Source organism: Phyllobates terribilis, unplaced genomic scaffold (assembly GCF_046119375.1).
Source record: "Phyllobates terribilis strain yellow unplaced genomic scaffold, ASM4611937v1 Scaffold_7__3_contigs__length_470593459, whole genome shotgun sequence".
NCBI classification, from domain to species: Eukaryota; Metazoa; Chordata; class Amphibia; order Anura; family Dendrobatidae; genus Phyllobates; species Phyllobates terribilis.
The window spans coordinates 359,203,527-359,223,710 of record NW_027362767.1 but is presented as its reverse complement, the minus strand read 5'-3'; the positions used below and the strand labels follow the sequence as shown (position 1 = coordinate 359,223,710).

General features: G+C 39.9%; 1 protein-coding gene across 2 annotated transcripts in view; it reads right to left on the bottom strand.

The window, feature by feature from the left end:
* Positions 1-20,184, bottom strand: part of GPC3 (glypican 3) — a 789,745-nt gene that overhangs the window by 419,934 nt on the left and 349,627 nt on the right. For both annotated transcript variants that reach the window (XM_073641318.1, XM_073641317.1), the window contains exons 4-5: positions 10,227-10,357; positions 5,647-5,772 (exon numbers count right to left, since the gene is read on the bottom strand). In XM_073641318.1, coding sequence (XP_073497419.1) covers positions 5,647-5,772; positions 10,227-10,357 — 257 coding nt within the window. The remainder of the gene's footprint in view (positions 1-5,646; positions 5,773-10,226; positions 10,358-20,184) is intronic.

The following is a 20,184-nucleotide window of genomic DNA, read 5'->3' as shown; positions in this document are numbered from 1 at the left end:
TAAAATCCTCAATTTATTGAAAAAAGATTAAAAGATCATACAGCCAAATACGGATCTATACTGTGACACCATATGGATTCACCAGTTTCCGAACAGATTCTGTGGTTAAGGCTCTAATTCTTTTGTGTTTTCCCAAAAATAGAGCAAAGTTTTGATTTTTTTTTCCTACCTGTTTCTTTTTCAGGACTTGATTTTCATTTTTGGTAAAAAAAAAAAAGAAAAAAAAATGAGAGTAGTAGAAACTCCAGGAGAAAGTGTGACCTTAACCTTCAAAGAAAGATCTATCTAAAAGCTTTATTTCTAATGGCAAAATTGAATTTGAATGTAAATTTTTTAGAACACAGGTGTAAAACTAAGTACCAAACAGAGAAAAGTACAAGAGAAGCTACCATGTTGAGAGAGAAAAAAAGCATGCTTACCACCGTAATCCACCTCCTACTCGAGCGCTGCACCTCCAATGATCTCCATCGCACCCGATGACATCAGGACCACCAGAGACCTGACCACTGAGGACATGGCTGTTAGGTCAGGTGACCGGTGGTCAAGGCATCAGTGCTTCCAGTCTGGCGGAAACTGTCATAATGGCAGTGGTGGAGCAGGGGGTGGATTATGATGGCAATTATGCTTCTTTTGCTTTCAGCAGGGATGATTTAAATTTATCCATTCAATAAAAGGTGTTAAAATCCCATTAATTTCATTTCCTTAAAGGATCTGGACACCTTAATTTATTTTTTTCTATACTCAATTGCCTGTATTTTTGGCTAAAAAGGACTTGCTGTAGGATTACACTGACATTTTTGAAAGATTTAGTGTCTACAGCCTCTATATATCCAAGGGAAACTTAGCAGAGTTCACGACAAGAAAGAAAATGGTTACAGATCTGGACAGCAGATCATCAAAGTTGAATTTCTTTTTGGTCATAAATCAGTTTGGAAAACATTCAAGAAAAGAGTTAAGAAGGTAGAGACCCTGCTGTCAGACAAGCTCACTGACAGATTTACTGTTTCCTCATTCCAAAATCTGCCACTAAGGGTTCAGTATTTTTCACTTATGGGAAAGAGTATGGGAAGAGGTTATCGGTTTTTCTCATATGTGGAAAAAATAAATGAATCTATCTATATCTCTTTGCCGCCAGCAGTTTTTAAATTACATATATAAAATAGTGGCGGCTTTAAAGCGAAAACTCGCCAGAAGAATGGACCGGTTACTTAGTTTAGCCGCTTCATGGCCTGAAGCGGTGAAAAGAAGTGACGACATTGTTTTGACATTGTTCATTCTTTTTGTCGTGGTTTTAACATTTTTTTTCATTCAGGATCTGCCTGTAAAAGACAATGTGTGAACATACCCTTACAGCAAAAATGATTTTTAGCCAAAAATAAATGCAGCTAAATAAAAAAGTATCTCAGTAGGTGTTAAAGTGAACCTGTCATTTGATTCATGCTGTCCAAAACATAGGCAGCATGAATCAGAGCCTGGCTGCATGATTGCTGCCAGCTATATTATTCTGTGAAACAGTATAGCTAGAAGATATGGCCAGGATCATAGACAGAACTGGTCTGGTTGATTGACAGGTCTCTCGCATAGCAAAAGACCTCACCTAGAGATGCGCTGGGAAAAGATGGATAGGATCAGCGCCGGATGGTTTGGACAGAAAGAATCAGCCGACATGTTCCCTTTAAAATATTTAACAAAAATAAATATATTGTTAATGGGTTGTAAATTGATAAGTTCATTGTAAATTCTTTTTTAACTTTGCTATCTTAAGTCAGAAATCTTAGTCACCGCAAATGCAAAATGGGAAGACACATCTAGCAGACAAAGGTATAAAGTGACAGCTTTGCTTAAGGCAAGAACTGGTTTTCTTTTTTTTTTTTTTATGTTAGCGTCCCTTTAAGCCAGATATGGTGATGTAATTGGGGTTATGATATAAGAAGTCAGCATGTCTGGAGTATTTCTAGGTAAGCGTCTAACCTCTAAAAATGCAGCGCACACTTTATAATTCTGCTGAATTGCTACAAAAGAGAAGTCTCCGGTTGATTTAAAGACAAGTTCTGGTGTCTCAACACAGACGCTATTAAATTCTATTAAAATGAAGTGAAAAATCAAACTTAAATTAGATAAAAAACATCCCTAAACTGATCCTCCTGTTGGACAAATAGAGGTCGCACTCTACCCCAGGCCTGGATATTCATATTAATGGATGCATATTCTTGATGCGCGAGTACATTTTAAAAATGATCTGCGGACTCCTTGTCGTCCCTGTAGTGTTTTAGGTCGTCTTTGTAAGTACAGGTTAATTAATACCTAAGGTTACTTACCGAGGAGACATTGATATACACTTCAGCTGATTCTTCCCTAATAGTGCTGGGAATTTATAGGACTTGAATATGAAGAATGAAACAGATCTTAAGAAATAAATGATTTCATTCTTGTCTCTGGATAATGTAACAGTCATTAAAATGAAAGTTTTTTTCCAATGCGCTAGAGGTTACTGAGATCGGCACATCTGCATAGTGCCGGGTGAGATTAACCTACAGTCAAACATCTCACCATTGACAAGGTCATGTGTAAGCCTGCAAGAATGCGGCTAGTAGGTCTGGCTAGTGTCGCCAGATTAGCAGCATTTTATCATTAGTGTTAGGGCAGGTGCACACCAGCGCATATTCTCTCATATCGGGTTGATTATGCAAATCTGACTCTGATCAGAGTATGACCATAGTGTGATCCGATTGTCTCGGATGAAGAGAAGAGGGAGAACATTTTTTGTCCATCTTCTCCATTCTATGAGTGCACAGAAATCAGACTGCACTCGGGTGTCATCCAAGTGCAGTCCGATGATTTGCACACACTCATTTACTTGCATGTCTATGTGCGATCCGAATATCGGATCAAAGTCGGGCATACAGCATATTCTTTCCTCGGACTGTCTTTGTCCAAGGAAAAAATCTGACATGTGCACGGCCCCCATAGAATAACATTGGTTCGAGTGCGATCCGATGTTTTGTCGGATCACACTTAGACCGAAAATAAATTAGTCTGCATGAGCTCTTAAAGTGAGATTTGAGATTGGTAATCAAACAAAAAAGATCATTCGATATTGTTTTCGGCAAAAAACCCTCCATTCTGGTGATGTCTGCTAGGTGTCATTAATAACCACGTGCACTACACTGGCCACTATAGAAATTATCCAAACTTCAGACTTCTACATCACGAGTGTCAGCTTTTACAGAGGCAATAATTATTTTCATTTCTCTTTCTCATATGGCACCAATATATTCCGCAGTCACGTACAAAGATTGTCACATGATCTAAATTACCAAATCACAAATAAACACCAATTTCAAAAGTGGCCAAGATACCGGTCTGAATACTTTTGGAGTGTGGGAGAAAGACAACGAACCAGTCACCCAAATACAGGTCAGAACATAAAAAATCCATGTGGATTTTTGCATTGTTCAGGCATTAACCGAGGATCCCTTTGCCATGTACGTAAAGAAATTTTAAGGCGTTTGTGATTTTTTTTCAAGCGGAAGAAACTTAGACAGATTTTTTCTGACTGTAATTATCATCATTTTACAGTTCACAGAGAATGCAGCTGATGTCTTCATATCAGAATTATGGACAGTAGATTATAAATGTATCATTTATAACTATAATGCTATATTGTGGTTTTCTAATGTGTCCGAAAAAATAAAAGAGTCAAGTTGGCAACCCTGCAAGGCAAATTTGGAAACCACTAATCTACCATATTAATGACTGGATCTTCAGAAAAGTTTGAAATGTTTATCAACAGATGTTACTTTTTCGATTTTTCCAAAAAGACCTTCTATGGCTATGAGAAACACCTATCAAAAATGTTCAAAAGAATGAACTAGGTAATAACGACTTGCTTTTCTTATGTTTGGGCTTTTGAATGTCTTTTAACCACTGCAGGTTTCTAAAAACGGCACATGGTTGAAAGAAGCGTCAAGTTCATTCTTCTGGAGTTTTCCGCTACGAAGATGCTCTGTACTTTACAATACAAGTAAATCGGAAAAGCTCAAAAGACGTCCTGTGTCTGCCAACAGTAAAGCATCCTGAGACCAGTCATGTGTGGGGACTTTTCATCCATGGAGGGGGCTCACTCACAATTTTGCCTAAGAACTCTGCCATGAATATAGAATGGGATCTAAACCTCCTCCAAGAGCAACTTCTCCCAACGATCCAGGAGCAATTTGGTGATGAACAATGCTTCTTCCAGCATGATGAAGACCATGTCACAAGGCAAAAGTGCTTGTTGAACAAAACATTGACATTTTGGGTCGATGGCCAGGAAACTCCCCAGATCTCAATCCCAATGAGAACCTGTAGTCAATCCTAAAAAATTGCAATAACAAACACAGAAATTGTGATAAATTCCAAGCACTGATTAGACAAGAATGGGTCATCAGTCAGGATTTGGCCCAGAAGCTGATATCCATCTGCTAGGGCGAAGGGCATAAGTCTTGACAAATAAGGGTTAATACTATAAATATTAAGTCTTTGTATAAATTTGATGTATTTGTCAATAAAGGTTTAAAAACTTATGAAATGCTGATAATTGTTCTTTAGTGACCACAGAAACATCCGACTAAAAGATCTAAAAACAGAGAGGTAGCAAAGTTTGAAAACTAAAATTTGTTTCAGTCTCAAAACTTTTGACTATGACTGTACTATAAAATGACATCAATGGAAACATCAACTCTCGATGTGTAAAAAACAAGTCCTCAGAATTGGAGGAATAGTAATGTTTTGGCTCTCAGAATTTAAAAAAAAAAAAAAACATTTGATGTGTTTTATTGAGCAAAAGGAGCAAAGCACAAAAAAACCCTATACATATTTGCACGGTGGCTCAGTGGTTAGCACTGTTGCTTTGAAGCATTGGGGTGCTGAGTTCACATCGCACCAAGGACAACATCTGTAAGGAGTGTTGTGTGGATTTACTCCAGGTTCTCTGGTTTCCTCCTACAGACATACTGATAGGGAATTTAGATTGTGAGCCCCAATGGGGATGGTGATGATAATGTCTGTAAAGAGCTGCGGAATATGATTTTGTTGTATAAATGAGTAAAATAAATAAATAAAAAATACAACTCATGCACAAAAAAATTCGGCTAGAAATTTTTCATTGATAAAGAAAAAAAGTTATGGATCTTAGAATGTTAGAATAATAAAAAAAGAAAACAAAGCTTGGCTCCTAAGTGGTTAACTTTTTCCATGAGATAATTATAGGTAAGGAAATAAATCTTCAAGTTACTATAGAGGAACCACAGACTGTAATTTCACTGTTTTTCAGACAGACTCTTTTGTTAAAACTTTTTTTGTCCCTGCAGTTCTACATTCCTACATGCGCAGTAATTGACAATTAGATAGGCTACCCCTCAATTGCCCTTAATTAGAGGCTGTGCACCCACATGCTGATAGATCGTTACACATTACATAATATTAGTGGTAAAACGGAGGTTTGCTAAGACCAAGCTGCAACATTTATTGCAGAATATTATAAGAAAGAGAAGAAAACTTAAAACAAAGATGACACCCGGTATGTTATGATCGAGCAATTTCATGAAACCAATGCAGCATGGCACAGACAGGGTAATGTGCATACCTAGCATAGAGCATAATTACCTCTCCACTAGTTCCTGTCCATTCCAACAGGACGTGTCGTTTTCAGCCACGGTGGTATGACGGCAGACGAGGGCAGGCAGACTACCATAGAAGTGACTGTAGGCTTTTAGCTTCATTATAAACTCCCTGGAAGAGCAACAAGCATAGTTAGCAATGTCGGGTTAGCAGATGCTCAATGAAGCCATGAAAAGGACACTGGTGCGATTTGTCTTTGGGGTGTTTTTATGATTTATTAATTTGGAATAAATGTGTGCAAGTCACTGTGTGCTAATCATAGTCTGAGAGTGACTAGGACCCATCGGCAATAAAGAAACACAAACTATTGAAATTACACAAATAATATTATAATAATAATAGTAATGTAAAAATAAATCCCAGCATTTTTTCCTTTACTTTTCTTTGATTTTTTGTCTTATATTATAATTAAAACTGAGAAATCTTCTCTGCGTGTCTCACGAGCTCAGTCATGATTCCCTCCCTCCTCCTCCTCCTCACTATCTTGTGTGTGGCTGTAAGACAACTGGCTGCAGCAGAAGTCTCCCAGCTGTGTCCTGTGTACAGCAGGATAAAACTACAAGCTCTGCTCTTTTGGCTAAAGGGGCAGATGCTCTGCAGATCACTAGCCGATGATAAACTGATCATCAGGAGATATTAAACAGTACAGTAGATCACAAGAGAAGGCAGGGGATTAAATAGCCAGCTGCTTCGAAAAAAAAATTCTGGCACAATTATTTGGCAGTAAGCTTGGGCATTTGGCCAAATTCTGCAGTGAATACAGATAAAGTAATAGCAATAACTATAGATGTATCATTACTGTTTATGTCAACAAATGGTCTCTGAATGAAAACCATTGGAGTGTACACAGGTTTAGTTATTTAAAGGAAACCATCAGTATGAAGCGTATTTTGGACTATTCCCCTAGACAAATACATTTAGAGGAGCACAGGGGAGACAAGCTGAGGCTGCGTTACACAAGATACTGTACACTGAGACTGCCGTTTACATCCGGGGACAGCAGATCTACTGATATATCACAGATGCCAAGAGTCTTTTTGATCCTCGGGTACCAGCCTAGTTTTCCAAGGAGAAGACCCTTCAAGATAAAGCTGGCGGTATTATTCCTGAAGAGTCTTTGTTGGCATTTTCATGTCATTTTTGTGCGTCTTCTTTTTTGTAATCAAAGCACCACTTCAACGATTTTTTTTATTTCAGCGCTGGAGTGGTGCTACTAATCTAAGTTCCTTGACCTTAGTTTTATACTTACCACCCGCCGTCTTCAGCTGTTCCCAGTGCCAATCTGGTCAGGCGCCGACCTTCTTGTGACTGCAATTTCTGACGGGAAGTCAGAGGTAACAGTAAGAAGCGCTCAATGTAAGTCTATCAGAGACTCGTTATGGCCATTGAGTTGTGACTTTGCTCCTTTGTGACATTGAGTTGTGACTTTTGGATCGCCCAGCAAACACTGAAGAGATCTAACAGGTCACAACCTGCAGAAGACTGACCAAAGAGTTGTCGATAACAGAAGACGGCGGCAGGGGAATATAATACTAGGGGCAGGGAACTTATATTAGTAGCACCACTCCAGAGCTGCAATAAAAAAAACGCTGGTATGGTGCTTTAAACTTTGAAAAGGATGAGTAAAGAATGAACATGCTACTTCTTTAAACCACTTCAAAACCTGGGAAGCATGAAACAGTGAAAAAAAGTGATAAAAGATGGAATATATGCCCAGCAAGTGGTTTTTACATCGCTGTGCACTATGTCCATTCTATGTAGCGTTTTCTTAATTTTTTTTTCAGGTGGATTCCTGAAAAAGACATCTTGTGCACGTACCATTATTGGTGGGAAAGAAGAAATAAAAAGTGACAACCCTAAAACAAAAGGCATGCCCAAAACATCTACAGATTTCTTAATAATAGCCTGTGCTGTGCTATAAAGGCCCCCCAAAAATGCTGGGGCGCTGCTTTAACATTTTATGCTTCCTGCTGCAATCGACAGAGTAATCAAAATGCAGTTTTAGTCCATTTCCGCTGCAGAAATGCATCAAAAATGTATGTAATCCGCACATGACTGTATCAATAAAGTTTTGTCAAAGCCAGATTTCAAGAAGAATAAAAAAAAACCAAAGCAGTTTAATTTAAAACATAACATAAACACCGAAGCATATATCCTAATATCCTAATAATTAAGCCAAACAGCATAACAATATAACACCAAAAGAGAAAGAGCTTTAAAACAAAGACTATGTGTAAAAACAATAATTTCATTACATAAATACAGGTGCATCTCACAAAATTAGAATATCATCAAAAAGTTAATTTATTTCAGTTCTTGAATACAAAAAGTGAAACTCCTATATTATATAGAGTCATTACACACAGAGTGATCTATTTCAAGTGTTTATTTCTGTTAATGTTGATGATTATGGATTACAGCCAATGAAAACACAAAAGTCATTATCTCAGTAAATTAGAATACTTTATAACAACAACTTGAAAAATGTTTTTAAAATCCCAAATGTTGTCCTACTGAAATGTATGTTCAGTAAATGCCTTCAATACTTGGTCAGGCTCCTTTTGCATCAATTACTGCATCAATACAGCAATGTGGCATGGAGGCGATCAGCCTGTGGCACTGCTGAGGTGTTATGGAAGCCCAGGTTGCTTTGATAGCAGCCTTCAGCTCGTCTGCATTGTTGGGTCTGGTGTCTCTCATCTTCCTCTTGACAATACCCCATAGATTCTCTATAATAGATTCTCTATGGGGTTAAGGTCAGGCGAGTTTGCTGCCAATCAAGCACAGTGAAATGGGCACATGTGAAAAAGTGAGAATCCACAGAAGTAATAAATAGTGGGTATGCCTGGATGTACATATATAGTAATCTACAGGTTAGTGCGTCAAGCTCAATCAAAATTTCTGTATGCCCTAACATACATAAGTGATGAATAAAAACTTAGTTAGCATGGCGCACAAAATTACCTTAGATAAGTGTCCAGGCGCCAATCACACCCAATGCGCATTTCGCACTGAAATGCTTTGTCCATGGCTGACTGGAAGAACTATTTCAGTGCGAAACGCGCGCCGGGTGTGATGGGACCTTGGACATTTATTTAAGGTAATTTTGTGTGCCATGCTAAGTCTTTATTCAGCACTCATGTATATTAGGGGATACAGAATTTTTGATCGAGCTTGACGCACAAACCGGTTGATTAGTATATATGTACATCCAGGCATATTCACTATTAGCCTCTTCTGTGGTTTCTCACTTTTTTACATCAGTTCACTTCTGGTTTTATATGTAATTATATAATAAAAATATTGTTTTTATACGTGGCCTTTGTTTTAAAACTTCTTCTCTTTTGGTGTTAAGACATGACATGCCAAAAAGACAAAAAAAAACGGAATAAAAACACATGTAAAAAATGCACTGAAAAAAACGCAAGTAACCTAATTATGTAAAAGGCGCAGAAATGCTGCAGAAAATCTGCATCATCAAAAACTCACAAAAAGCTCATCGTGGGAACTTAGCCTTACCTGTGGATTTTTGCCTGTAATGAAAGTCTATGGGAAAAATCCTCTCATAAGACTTAGCGTACTCGCACAAGAAATTAAAGAACCACAGTGGGCATGAGATCTCTATAAATCTCATCCACTTTCCTGGAAATACAGTCATGGCCGAAAGTGTTGGCACCCTTGAAATTGTTCCAGAAAATGAAGTATTTCTCCCAGAAAATGATTGCAATTCCACATGTTTGGTTATACACATGTTTATTTCCTTAGTGTGTATTAGAACACCATAAAAAAAATAGAAAAAAATAAAAGAAAACACAGAAAAAAAGGCAAATTGAACATAATTTCACACAAAACCCCAAAAATAGGCCGGACAAAATTGTTGGCACCTTTCCAAAATTATGGGTGAAAATACGTAGTGTCAAAAACCCATTGTGGGCAAAAAATAACTGATACATTGTAGCAAACTGCCAGGACAGGCATGAGATCTGTGCTGGTGATTAGAGATCAGTGAACCCGAACTTAAAAGTTCGGGGTCTGTACTGGACAGTTAGTTTCCGGTGCTAAATGCCGAACATTGACTTCTCCCGGAAGTCCATTGCAATGTTCGGAGTCCCGGGGAAAGTCCAGGAGAGGAGAGGGAATATTTTCCAGCTCAAAAGATTTTAACTAGGACACAATATGATGGCAGCAGTTTATTACTGGTAAACTGATGACAGTTTCCCTTTAATTCTATGACATCATGTTTGTGACTAAAATTCGGCCTTGTAGCAGGTATGAGAAATCCATGAACTGCACCCTCACTCCTATTCAAGAATTCTTTTTTTTTGTTTAATTTTGGAACATAAAATTATTTATTATTATAGTGTCATTTATTCCATGGCGCTATATCAATCTCCACAATACATAAATCATCTGTTCATATCTTACAAAGTGACAAACAATATGGTCTCTGTACTTTGCCAAATGCCCTCAACCTTAGCTTTGGGGAATGGTCTGATTAATGTGTGCACCCCTCACCTAACATATGTACACCTGGCAAGGAGTAATATGAATAGACTTCAACTCACCTTCTTTTTCCAGACAGGGTTTCTTCATTGTCCATATTGACCTTGAACACCTTCTTATTGATATATGTATCTCCTCCATTACGTACCGACCTTGACACTCTTTGCTTTGAAGTGCCACATAATTTATTGACCTGAAAAAAAAAGTATATATATATATATGGCTATAAATGTGCAATAGATTTGATACTTTCGGTATTATAAATACAGATATAACATTTGGAGCTGTCTAGCAGTGAGTATATTCTCTAATAGAAGTCCCATATAAAGCAGTCAAAATTTCCAAGGTTTAAGGCTCGTTCAGACAAGCATGTTATATGGACGTGTGCTGTCCGTATGAGCCACTGACGACCCACGGAGGGCATAAGGACCCATTATAGCCAATGTGCCAGTGCCCATGGCCACAAGGACCAATGGTCTGGGAAGAAAAAAAAATTGCAGCGTGCACTAATTCGGTCTGATTTATGGGTGAGAACATGCAGCTGCACACAGACTGTCATACCCACAATTTGCGGGCATGATTTGCCCAAGTTTTAGTTCGGCTGTCTGAACCCGGTCTAAAGGGAATGGCATAATCTGAAAATTCTAAATGAATTCATAACATCTTTTTATTTTTCATTTTTGGGAGTTTTATTTTTTTGTTACTGTCCACACACAAAATCATAAAACATTTCAGTCTCACACTGGCAACACTACCTGTTTTCTGTACGCCATTTGCCAGCTTTGCTGTATAGACTAGGACAGAAGGAATAGAGTCATCTCATTACTCCAGTTACTACAAATTGATTTGCACAACTTGGTCAATTGGCCACAATGCTAATCTGTGGCTGCTGGACGGGAGCCGTGAGAACTGCCTTTTACTTGACACCATCTTGGGCTCTTCTTTTGATTAGCCGGCTTGGTGTGACATCATCGTTGCAGGGTGATGCGCATGTGATGTCACGCCAGGCAGGCTAATCAAAAGAAGAGCCCAAGATGGCGTCAATTAAAAGCTGACTGTCATGACTCCCGTCCTTTGGCCACAGATTTCTAATGTGGCCGAAAAACTGAGTCATGCAAATTAATTCGCACCAACTCTGCTCATTACCATTAGAGGCTAGGTGCTATATTTTGCTGCTAGATGTGTAGATAAGGTAAGAAAGTCCCATTATGCGCATAGACAAGGCTCTGCACAGAATTTCATGTAAGGCTCTGTTCATATGCACAGTAGGTATTTCTGATCTTGGATCCGTTTTTGGATGAAAAACACAGAAATAAAATGTTCCCAATCCATTCATCTAAATGGGGACAGAAATGTCTTAAAATGTCTTCTGTGTGACTGCAATCCGATTTAAACTGGAAACAAAAATGTAGTCTGCAACTTTTTTTCTCCAGCCAAAAAAAAGAATAGCAACTGGAGCCTTGTATTACTTAACATTAAAGTCTATGGAAAAAAGAACATAACAGATGGTCAATAAGGCTGTGTTCACACTAAAGATTGCATCCTCCTCATTGGTCTGATCAGTCTGATACGTGTGAACACAGCCTTAGCTTATTATTTAAAGGGAGTCTGTCAGCCCAAACTGACATTATAAACTAAGGACATAAACTTATAGGGGATATAGCCCCTATAATAATCTCTTCTTTAGGACCATGTTCATCATGGTCTTTGCACCTTCCTGGAGTAGAAATGGTTCTAGGGGTTCGTGCAGACGACCGTAGTTTTGGTCTGAGAGTGATCGTTAAAACATCAAATCGCACTCGGATCAATGTTATTCAGTGAGGCCGTGCAAATGTCCGATTTTTTCCTTGAAAAAAATTTGCAGAATGCACAATTTGCTTCTGATATTCGGATCGCACTCGCCCCTTCATGTCTATGGGTACGTGGAAAACATCAGACTGCACTCGGATGACATCCGAGTGCAGCCGGATTTTTCACGAACAGTCTGAATGAAGAATATGGAGAAACTTTTTTTTTTTTTCTAATTCTCTACATCTGAACAAAACGGTACCATTCTCATCAAACTGTGATGGGAGTCTGATCACAGTGTGATTAGCATAGTTTTTCTAGGATAGAGAACGTACAGTCGTCTCCACCTGCCCTAATAGTGACTTTTACTTCACGCACAACTCTAACATTTCTGAAAAAAAATTTGTGGCATCCAAAAATATCACTCCAGGGGTAAACTGATACTGTATATTCACTCAAAAATTTTGCAAGTTTTTAGAAAGTGGCAATTGATGAATCAGCTGCAAGCATCTGGGGGAAAAAATCACGTCTACAATGATGAACATAAAAAACAAACAGGTGAACACATAAAATAGACTTTAAAAGTTGCAAATTAAAGGAGGAATTTGGCACAAAATAAAAACAATACCAAAAACTGGGCATAAACAGGTGCAAATGCCCAATATGAATCAGGGCCTAAAGGCTTTATGCACGTGCACGCCATTTATTTGTTGAAAATACAAATAGAAAAAAAACCTCGCTGCCCAAACCAGCACAAACTATCGCCATATCCAATCCACAATCAGAGACTATATGTATTAAATATCAAAATAACCAAAACAAAATAGAAAACTCATTCTAACATATGATTGATGCATCAATTATTAAAAAAAAGTAAAGAACTATAAATTAAAAGACAAAGTCATATTTTAATTTTTTTGTTCACATAAGAGGTGAATGATAATTGTTTCTAACTTTGCAATGGTAATGTGTATTTATATGGTTGTTACATCAGTTATAGGCTAAGTTCACACGACTATATTTGAGGTCCGAGTGCTTCCCATGAAAAACCACACCGCACACGGACCAATGTTATTCAATGGGGCAGTGAGCGTAAAAAAATATCGTAGTGCAAGTTCTTGGGTGTGCAAATAAAATCGGACTCCATATGGAACAACAAGGTGGCATTTAATTTTTACAGAAATATTGCAATTCTTTAATACAGGAAACTGTATTTGGTCTTTTAATATTTAACATTATTAATAACTGCTGATCCCAAAAAACAGACTGTACATTGATAACAAATGAGAAAAAAAATCATCTGGGTTTTCTGGATGAAGCTCAGATGATATTTTTTAAACTTGTGTGAACTACTTTATATTGTTTTCAAGAAGATATTAATATTATTATTATTATTATTATGATTATATTAAATTCTAACAATATTTTGCACTAGAAAAGAAAATAATACAAACATTTAGTTTTCCTAACCAAATAACTAATAGAATTCCATACTTACTAGTAGTAGGACAATAAATAAAATGTAACTAAATAAATGGTATGGAGTAATCAAACCTTGCGCCAGTAGGGGGAGCTGTAACCCAACTGTTGGAGATTCCAGAATGTTATTTTAACTCTTAACCTGCTGCAAGTGACACCAGGGACCTGCTGCTTATGTTAACGGCGTTTCTTTGTTTCTTTCCTAATTTTTCTTTTTTTTTTTAAAATCTGCAAGGAGTTATTTGGTAACAGGACGAGATCATTGTGATATGACAAACTGCTGAGACTGTAACCTAATGGAACTCCACTATTCATCTTGTGTTGGTTCTTCAGGGAGTTACAGATTAATCTATCTTTCTTGCAGATCTTACATCCATGAATATAAATGCACTGGTTACATACAGAGGAACAGCATGAAATGCTATTAGTCAGGTACTGTTGGTGGCACAAACTCTGTCATTACTACATTACATTATACACTGCAGGCTGCACTTCAGTCCGATTCCAATACATAATCATGTCGTTCATGATTATTAAGGCAAAAGGGAGAGAATTTGTAGTAGGTGAAGCCATTTAAACTTTCTGGAAATTAAAAATTGAAGAGGCAGGATGGAGGACACTGTGCTAAAGTCAGATATTAATGGAGAAGCACAGCTGCTATATAATAGGCAGAACAATGGCACCGCAAGAATCATTGTACTGAGACATTGGGAAGGCAATGCACCCATCGCGGTCCCTGCAGCCTAAACAATATTGGACTACAATAGACTTATTGAAATGTAATATCCGACTATTGACTGTACAATGAATTGTCAATCATCATGTACTGAAAGAAAATTATATTAAAAGTTTTAACAATCTGCTGCTTTCCTATTGAGTTTGTATATCAATCCCGACTGAATAGGAATAAGTCGGATCACCCCTCCCTAACTCCTGTTCAACAGAATAAGAACTTAGGCTAATATTTTGCATCCATTGTTGCAATAATGCGTTCCCTGCTCCCCTCTCCCCCACCCCAAAAAAAAACGTTATTAGCGTAGCAAAAAAACTAGCGTACCATTTGCAGGAGAAATAAGGTATATAATGTTTCTAAGGCCTCATTCAGACGGCAATGATATTTCTGATAAAGTCAGTCCAATTCTCATCAGTGTTTTTGATCGGATTTTCAGCAGTGTTTTGGAAAAGACGTCTCAAAATAAAAGATTCCAATAAGGATTTTTTTTTGTTTGTTACAAATTAAAAATCTACGCGTTTTGAAGTCTCTCCAACTTCTTCATCAGGATGGGGTATAAGTTTTGCACTCAATTGTCTTTCCACTGTTTCTAGATAAAAAAAAATGGACATACGTCTGTCTTTTTGTGGACTACACGGTGCGTAAAAAAATCCGGAAATGTGAACAGCACCATAGATTATAGTGGGAATGCGTTATTTAAGTGACAATTTTTATTAATTCATATTAAATATTTAGCATGGAAATAATAGCTGTTATTAATTTATATTAAAGGCGTTGTCCGGTTCTTTTATATTGATGGCCTAACCTTAGGATAGGTTATCAATGCCAGATCGGTCGGGGTCTGATCCCTGCTGCGGGTAGCGGCCAGATGTGATCAGTTGCAGAGCAGAACAGCACAGCTCCATCAACTGCACAGTGGCTGCAACGGGGTACTGCAGTATCCAGCTGCGACCATTATACAGTTGACAGAGCTGTGCTGTCCAGCTCCGCAACTGATCACATCAGGCCGCCAGCACAGGGGAGAGCTAATCAGCAGCGTACCACAGATCTGGTATTGATGACCTATCCAAAGGATAAGCCATCAATATTAAAGTACTGCACCACCCCTTTAAATATTTACCATGTAAATAATAACTTTTATTGACATTAAATATTTACGTAGATATTTCCTACCAAATAGAATGAGTAAAATAAAAGCTGGTGATATAAGTGACTGTAGGATATTCATTAATTGGGTGGGTTCTTGAAGATGATTAGAGGAGCCCATATCCTTTAGAGGGGTTGTCCTAAATAGACACCCCTTTTCTAAAACTTTTTTTTGCCAAAGGAAACTGTGGACAGCCACACATTTACCAAGTGGAAAATGTTTTATTACATAGTGCCCAACCAAATGAATAGGTAACATTGCACTACAGAGTGGTGCCAAGGCTGTTACAGCAGAATCCCCTTTGCTCTTACTAACAGACAGAGAAGAATCCGAAATGTAGGACCCCCATCTGCGACATCCATATGTCCTATCAGGTCATGGGCAGGTGTTTTACAGCCGAACTGAAAGCTTTGTGTATTGTGATTACAGCTTTGTCTGTAAATCGCTCCTTGTAGTCCGTGGGGCCGGCGCTGCGTATCTTCTATTACACTCAGATTATAATAGTGCACAGGAGTGATATCTGCAGACACGCAGCTACATCAGCAGAGAGGCGCGCCACTGCCTAATACGTGGAAATCTGCAGATCTCATTTGTTGCGGATGGGTTTAAACTGATGCAATCCCATTAATCTCACCCGCGGTTTGCAATAATCGCTTTGTGCAAGTGACTTGATGATAATCTCTGCCATTATAACGGGAGGCAATCTGACGTGTTACCAATCTGTGTCGTTTGACAAGCATGTTAGTTGTTGGGATTTCCATCTCTTACCAAGGAGACCTCAAATGTATCATATACGGATGCATCTCACAAAATTAGAATATCATCAAAAAGTTAATTTATTTCAGCTCTTCAATACAAAAAGTGAAGCTCATATATTATATAGAGTCATTACAAACAGAGTGATCTATTTCAAGTGTTTATTTCTGTTAATGTTGATGATTATGGCTTACAGCCAATGGAAACACAAAGGTCATTATCTCAGTAAATTAGAATACTTTATAACAGCTTGAAAAATGTTTTTAAATTACGAAATGTTCCCCTACTGAAATGTATGCTCAGTAAATGCACTCAATACTTGGTCTGGCTCCTTTTGCATCAATTACTGCATCAATGCGGCGTGGCATGGAGGCGATCAGCCTGTGGCATGGAGGGATCAGCCTGTGGCACTGCTGAGGTGTTATGGAAGTCCAGGTTGCTTTGATAGCAGCCTTCAGCTCGTCTGCATTGTTGGGTCTGGTGTCTCTCATCTTCCTCTTGACAATACCTCATAGATTCTCTATAATAGATTCTCTATGGGGTTAAGGCCAGGCCAGTTTGCTGCCAATCAAGCACAGTGATACTGTTGTTTGTAAACCAGGTATTGGTACTTTTGGCAGTGTGGACAGGGGCCAAGTCCTGCTGGAGAATGACATTTCCATCTCCAAAAAGCTTGTCGGCAGAGGGAAGCATGAAGTGCTCTAAAATTTCCTGGTAGACGGCTGCGCTGACTTTGGTCTTGATAAAACACAGTGGACCTACACCAGCAGATGACATGGCCCCCCAAACCATCACTGATTGTGGAAACTTCAGACTAGACCTCCAGCAGCTTGGATTGTGGCCTCTCCACTCTTCCTCCAGACTCTGAGACCTTGTGGAGTGTGTCAATGACTGCCTTCTGGACATCTGTCAAGTCAGCAGTCTTCCCAATGATTGTGGAGCCTACTGAAACAGACTAAGGGACCTTTTTAAACGCTTAGGAAGCCTTTGCATGTGTTTTTTGTTAATTATTCTAATTTACTGAGATAATGACTTTTGTGTTTTCATTGGCTGTAAGCCATAATCATCAACGTTAACAGAAATAAACACTTGAAATAGATCACTCTGTTGGTAATGACTCTATATAATATAGGAGTTTCACTTTTTGTAGTGAAGAACTGAAGTAAATTAACTTTTTGATGATATTCTAATTTAGTGAGATGCACCTGTATTTCTATATCAGGCCTCGCTCACACGCCAGTTTTTCATGTACCAGCGCTAGCCGTTCTTTTCATGGATAGCATTCGTACCTGTGATAGTCTATGGGGCTGTTCACATGTCAGATTTTTTTCCTCGAACTGAGTGGCCCGTGCAAAATGACAGAGACATGTCCGATATTGATCCGAGTGTTGGATCATTATCGGCAAAGCAAGTCCATGAAAAAAATCAGACAGCACTCGGACGCTTTCTGTGTTCTGTCCATTGTTCACTGTCCGATAGATAGAAGTTGGAAAAAGTTTATTTTTTTTCTCATCACAGAAAATTACTGCTGAAACTCGGCCCATTTTTCTCATATGTCAAAAAACTGACGTCTGAATGAGGCCTAAGAGCTCCTGCAGACAACCATATTATCGGTCAGAGTGCAATCCAGCAAAATATCGGATCAAACTCGGACCAATGTTATTCTATGGGATCGTGCACACATCCGATTTTTGCCTTGGACAGAGCAGGTCCTGGGATAAAAAATGTTGCATGCCCGAGTTTGATCCGATATTTGGACTGCACGTCAATGAGTCTTGAGTGGAAAACATCGCACTGCACTCGGATGACATCTGAGTGCAGTCCTATTTCCACAAACTGACAGAATGGAGAAGATGGGGAAATTTTTTTCTCCATCTTCTCCTCATCCGAGAAAATCGGATCACACTATGCTGACACTCAGAGTCTGATCAGAGTGTGATTAGCATAATTGGCCCGATTCTCTCTGATGAGGAAACATAGGGTTGTCTGCACCAACGCAGGAAAATAAACAGTGGTCAGCATGGTGGCTCAGAGGTTAACACTGTTGCTTTACAGCACTGGGGTCCTGAGTTCAAATCCCACCAACATCTATAAGGAGTTTGTTTGTTCTCGCTGTGTTTGTCTGGGTTTCCTCTCACACTCTTAAGATATACTTATTGGGAATGTAGATTATAAGCCCCAATGGGGACAGTAATGATAATGTTTGTAAAGCGCTGGGGAATATGATGGCACTATATAAGCAAAGCATAATAAACAGTAACTTGGCTCAGCAGTGCAAGAACACATTTTACAAATGGTAATTACACCTTCCTCCACTAGAGGGAGCTCTGCACACAACTTACAGAACTTCATAAAGTCATCACTTTCATGAGTCATCAAGTTTTCAATGTGTCACAATGATGTGGCCAAGTCTGAAGTTCCACAGTGAAGTCAATGCTCCCTTAAAAAGGCTTAAAATTACCGTTCCCACGACAGCAGATGGTTTCATTTGCAAATTTCCTGCATTTTAATGATGCTAATTTTCACAAATTGTTATATAATACTACTGTTATGATACATAAACATTCTATTATTATAGGTATAAACAGTTCCACTGAGGACTTGTAAAACGGAATAGAAATATGTAGCACCCTGAGGATTCGGCTGCTACAGGGGTATTGCACCTCAACCCAGAGGTGTGATATTCCACTCCCGGGTAAGGATGGAGTGTGGAACTGAGCTCAGATAGACTGCATGCACTACATACATCCCATTCCAGAGGAGCAGGCCGACGGTACTCCCACTTAGAAATGTGCAGGTACAACCGAGCCTGTTCCTGGCTGGAGTGGGAGGGGGGTGGTACATCCCATGTAGTGTAGGGGCAGATAGGGGGAGCAGTCTGGGTAGTGATAGGAGCTCATTGGGTGCTGGTCACCTGAGCTCACACATAGAGGGATATATAAGGAGGGCACCAACTAGAATCAGGGTCAGACGCAGAGAGGCAGTCAGACGCAGAGAGGCAGTCAGACGCAGAGAGTCAGTCAGCTGCAGAGGACAAGTCTGATGCAGAGAGCAGGAAACAGCAGCCCTGGAGAGAGAGGAGAAAGAAAGAGAAAGACCCAGAGGGGAAAGACTGAAGGGACCCAAGAACCCAAATTAGAGCACCGGGTGAGGAGTCAGCATCAGGGTACCGGAACCCAAGCTGGTGGGGGCAAAAACAATCCCCAGCCAGAGACCGGAGACCGTGGGCAGTGTCTGTCACGGTCACCCACCACATTCACCCCGAAGGCACACCACATGCAGGGTCAGGGAACCCAGGGCCAAGGGTGTCCCAAAAGAAGGCCCGAGGGAGCTGGACCTAGGTGAATCCCTGGTGGGGACGGCTGAAGAAAGGACAGAGGGAGAGCTCAGGGCCACGCTCCGGACTTGTTTGGGGGTTGGCTGGATCCAGGACCTGGTGGACGCAGCACGGCTCGGGTGGTCACTAGCAGCTGGAGTGACCGAAACATCAGCAGTAAGTAAACTCCCTTAACTGCACAACCCGAGTCTGTCTTCATTGCCGGCTGCACCGCACCACCAAAACCCCCATCCTCTGCGCCTGTCCCCTCTGAGGCTATACCCCTCCCGTTGGGGGTTATCCCACCAAGCTGCGCACCCACCATCAGCCTCAGCGGACCCTGCTGCAGCGGCGGCCACAGTGACCGCATCACAACGGGTGGCGTAGTCGACACAAAAGAACTTTAGTAACATCTGTAAAGCTGCCACATAACACTGAGCTTGACGCCCTGGGCACGGGGCCGGGTCACAGCCGCTCGGAGACTACAACCCCCCATCTGATCCGGTGCCGGGTATTCCCCTCAAAAAGGAATATGTCCCAGGGGGCGCGTCAACTTTGGCGTAGTCGGCAGGATTACGTGCCCGCAACACCCGGGTACTGCGTGCCTGAAGAAAAGTGCAAGTTTACCTCAGAAAGAAGTCTCCTGCCGGTTCCGGAGGGTCCACGCCATCGGACTCCATCACCAGTCGTTTCCCGCCGATTGTCCGCCATTTCCAACTTGTTCCCGCCATCTGCAGAGTTTCCCGCCACTGGGCGACGCTTCCCGCCAAAACCGCAGATTTCCCGCCTTGGAAGAGCAGC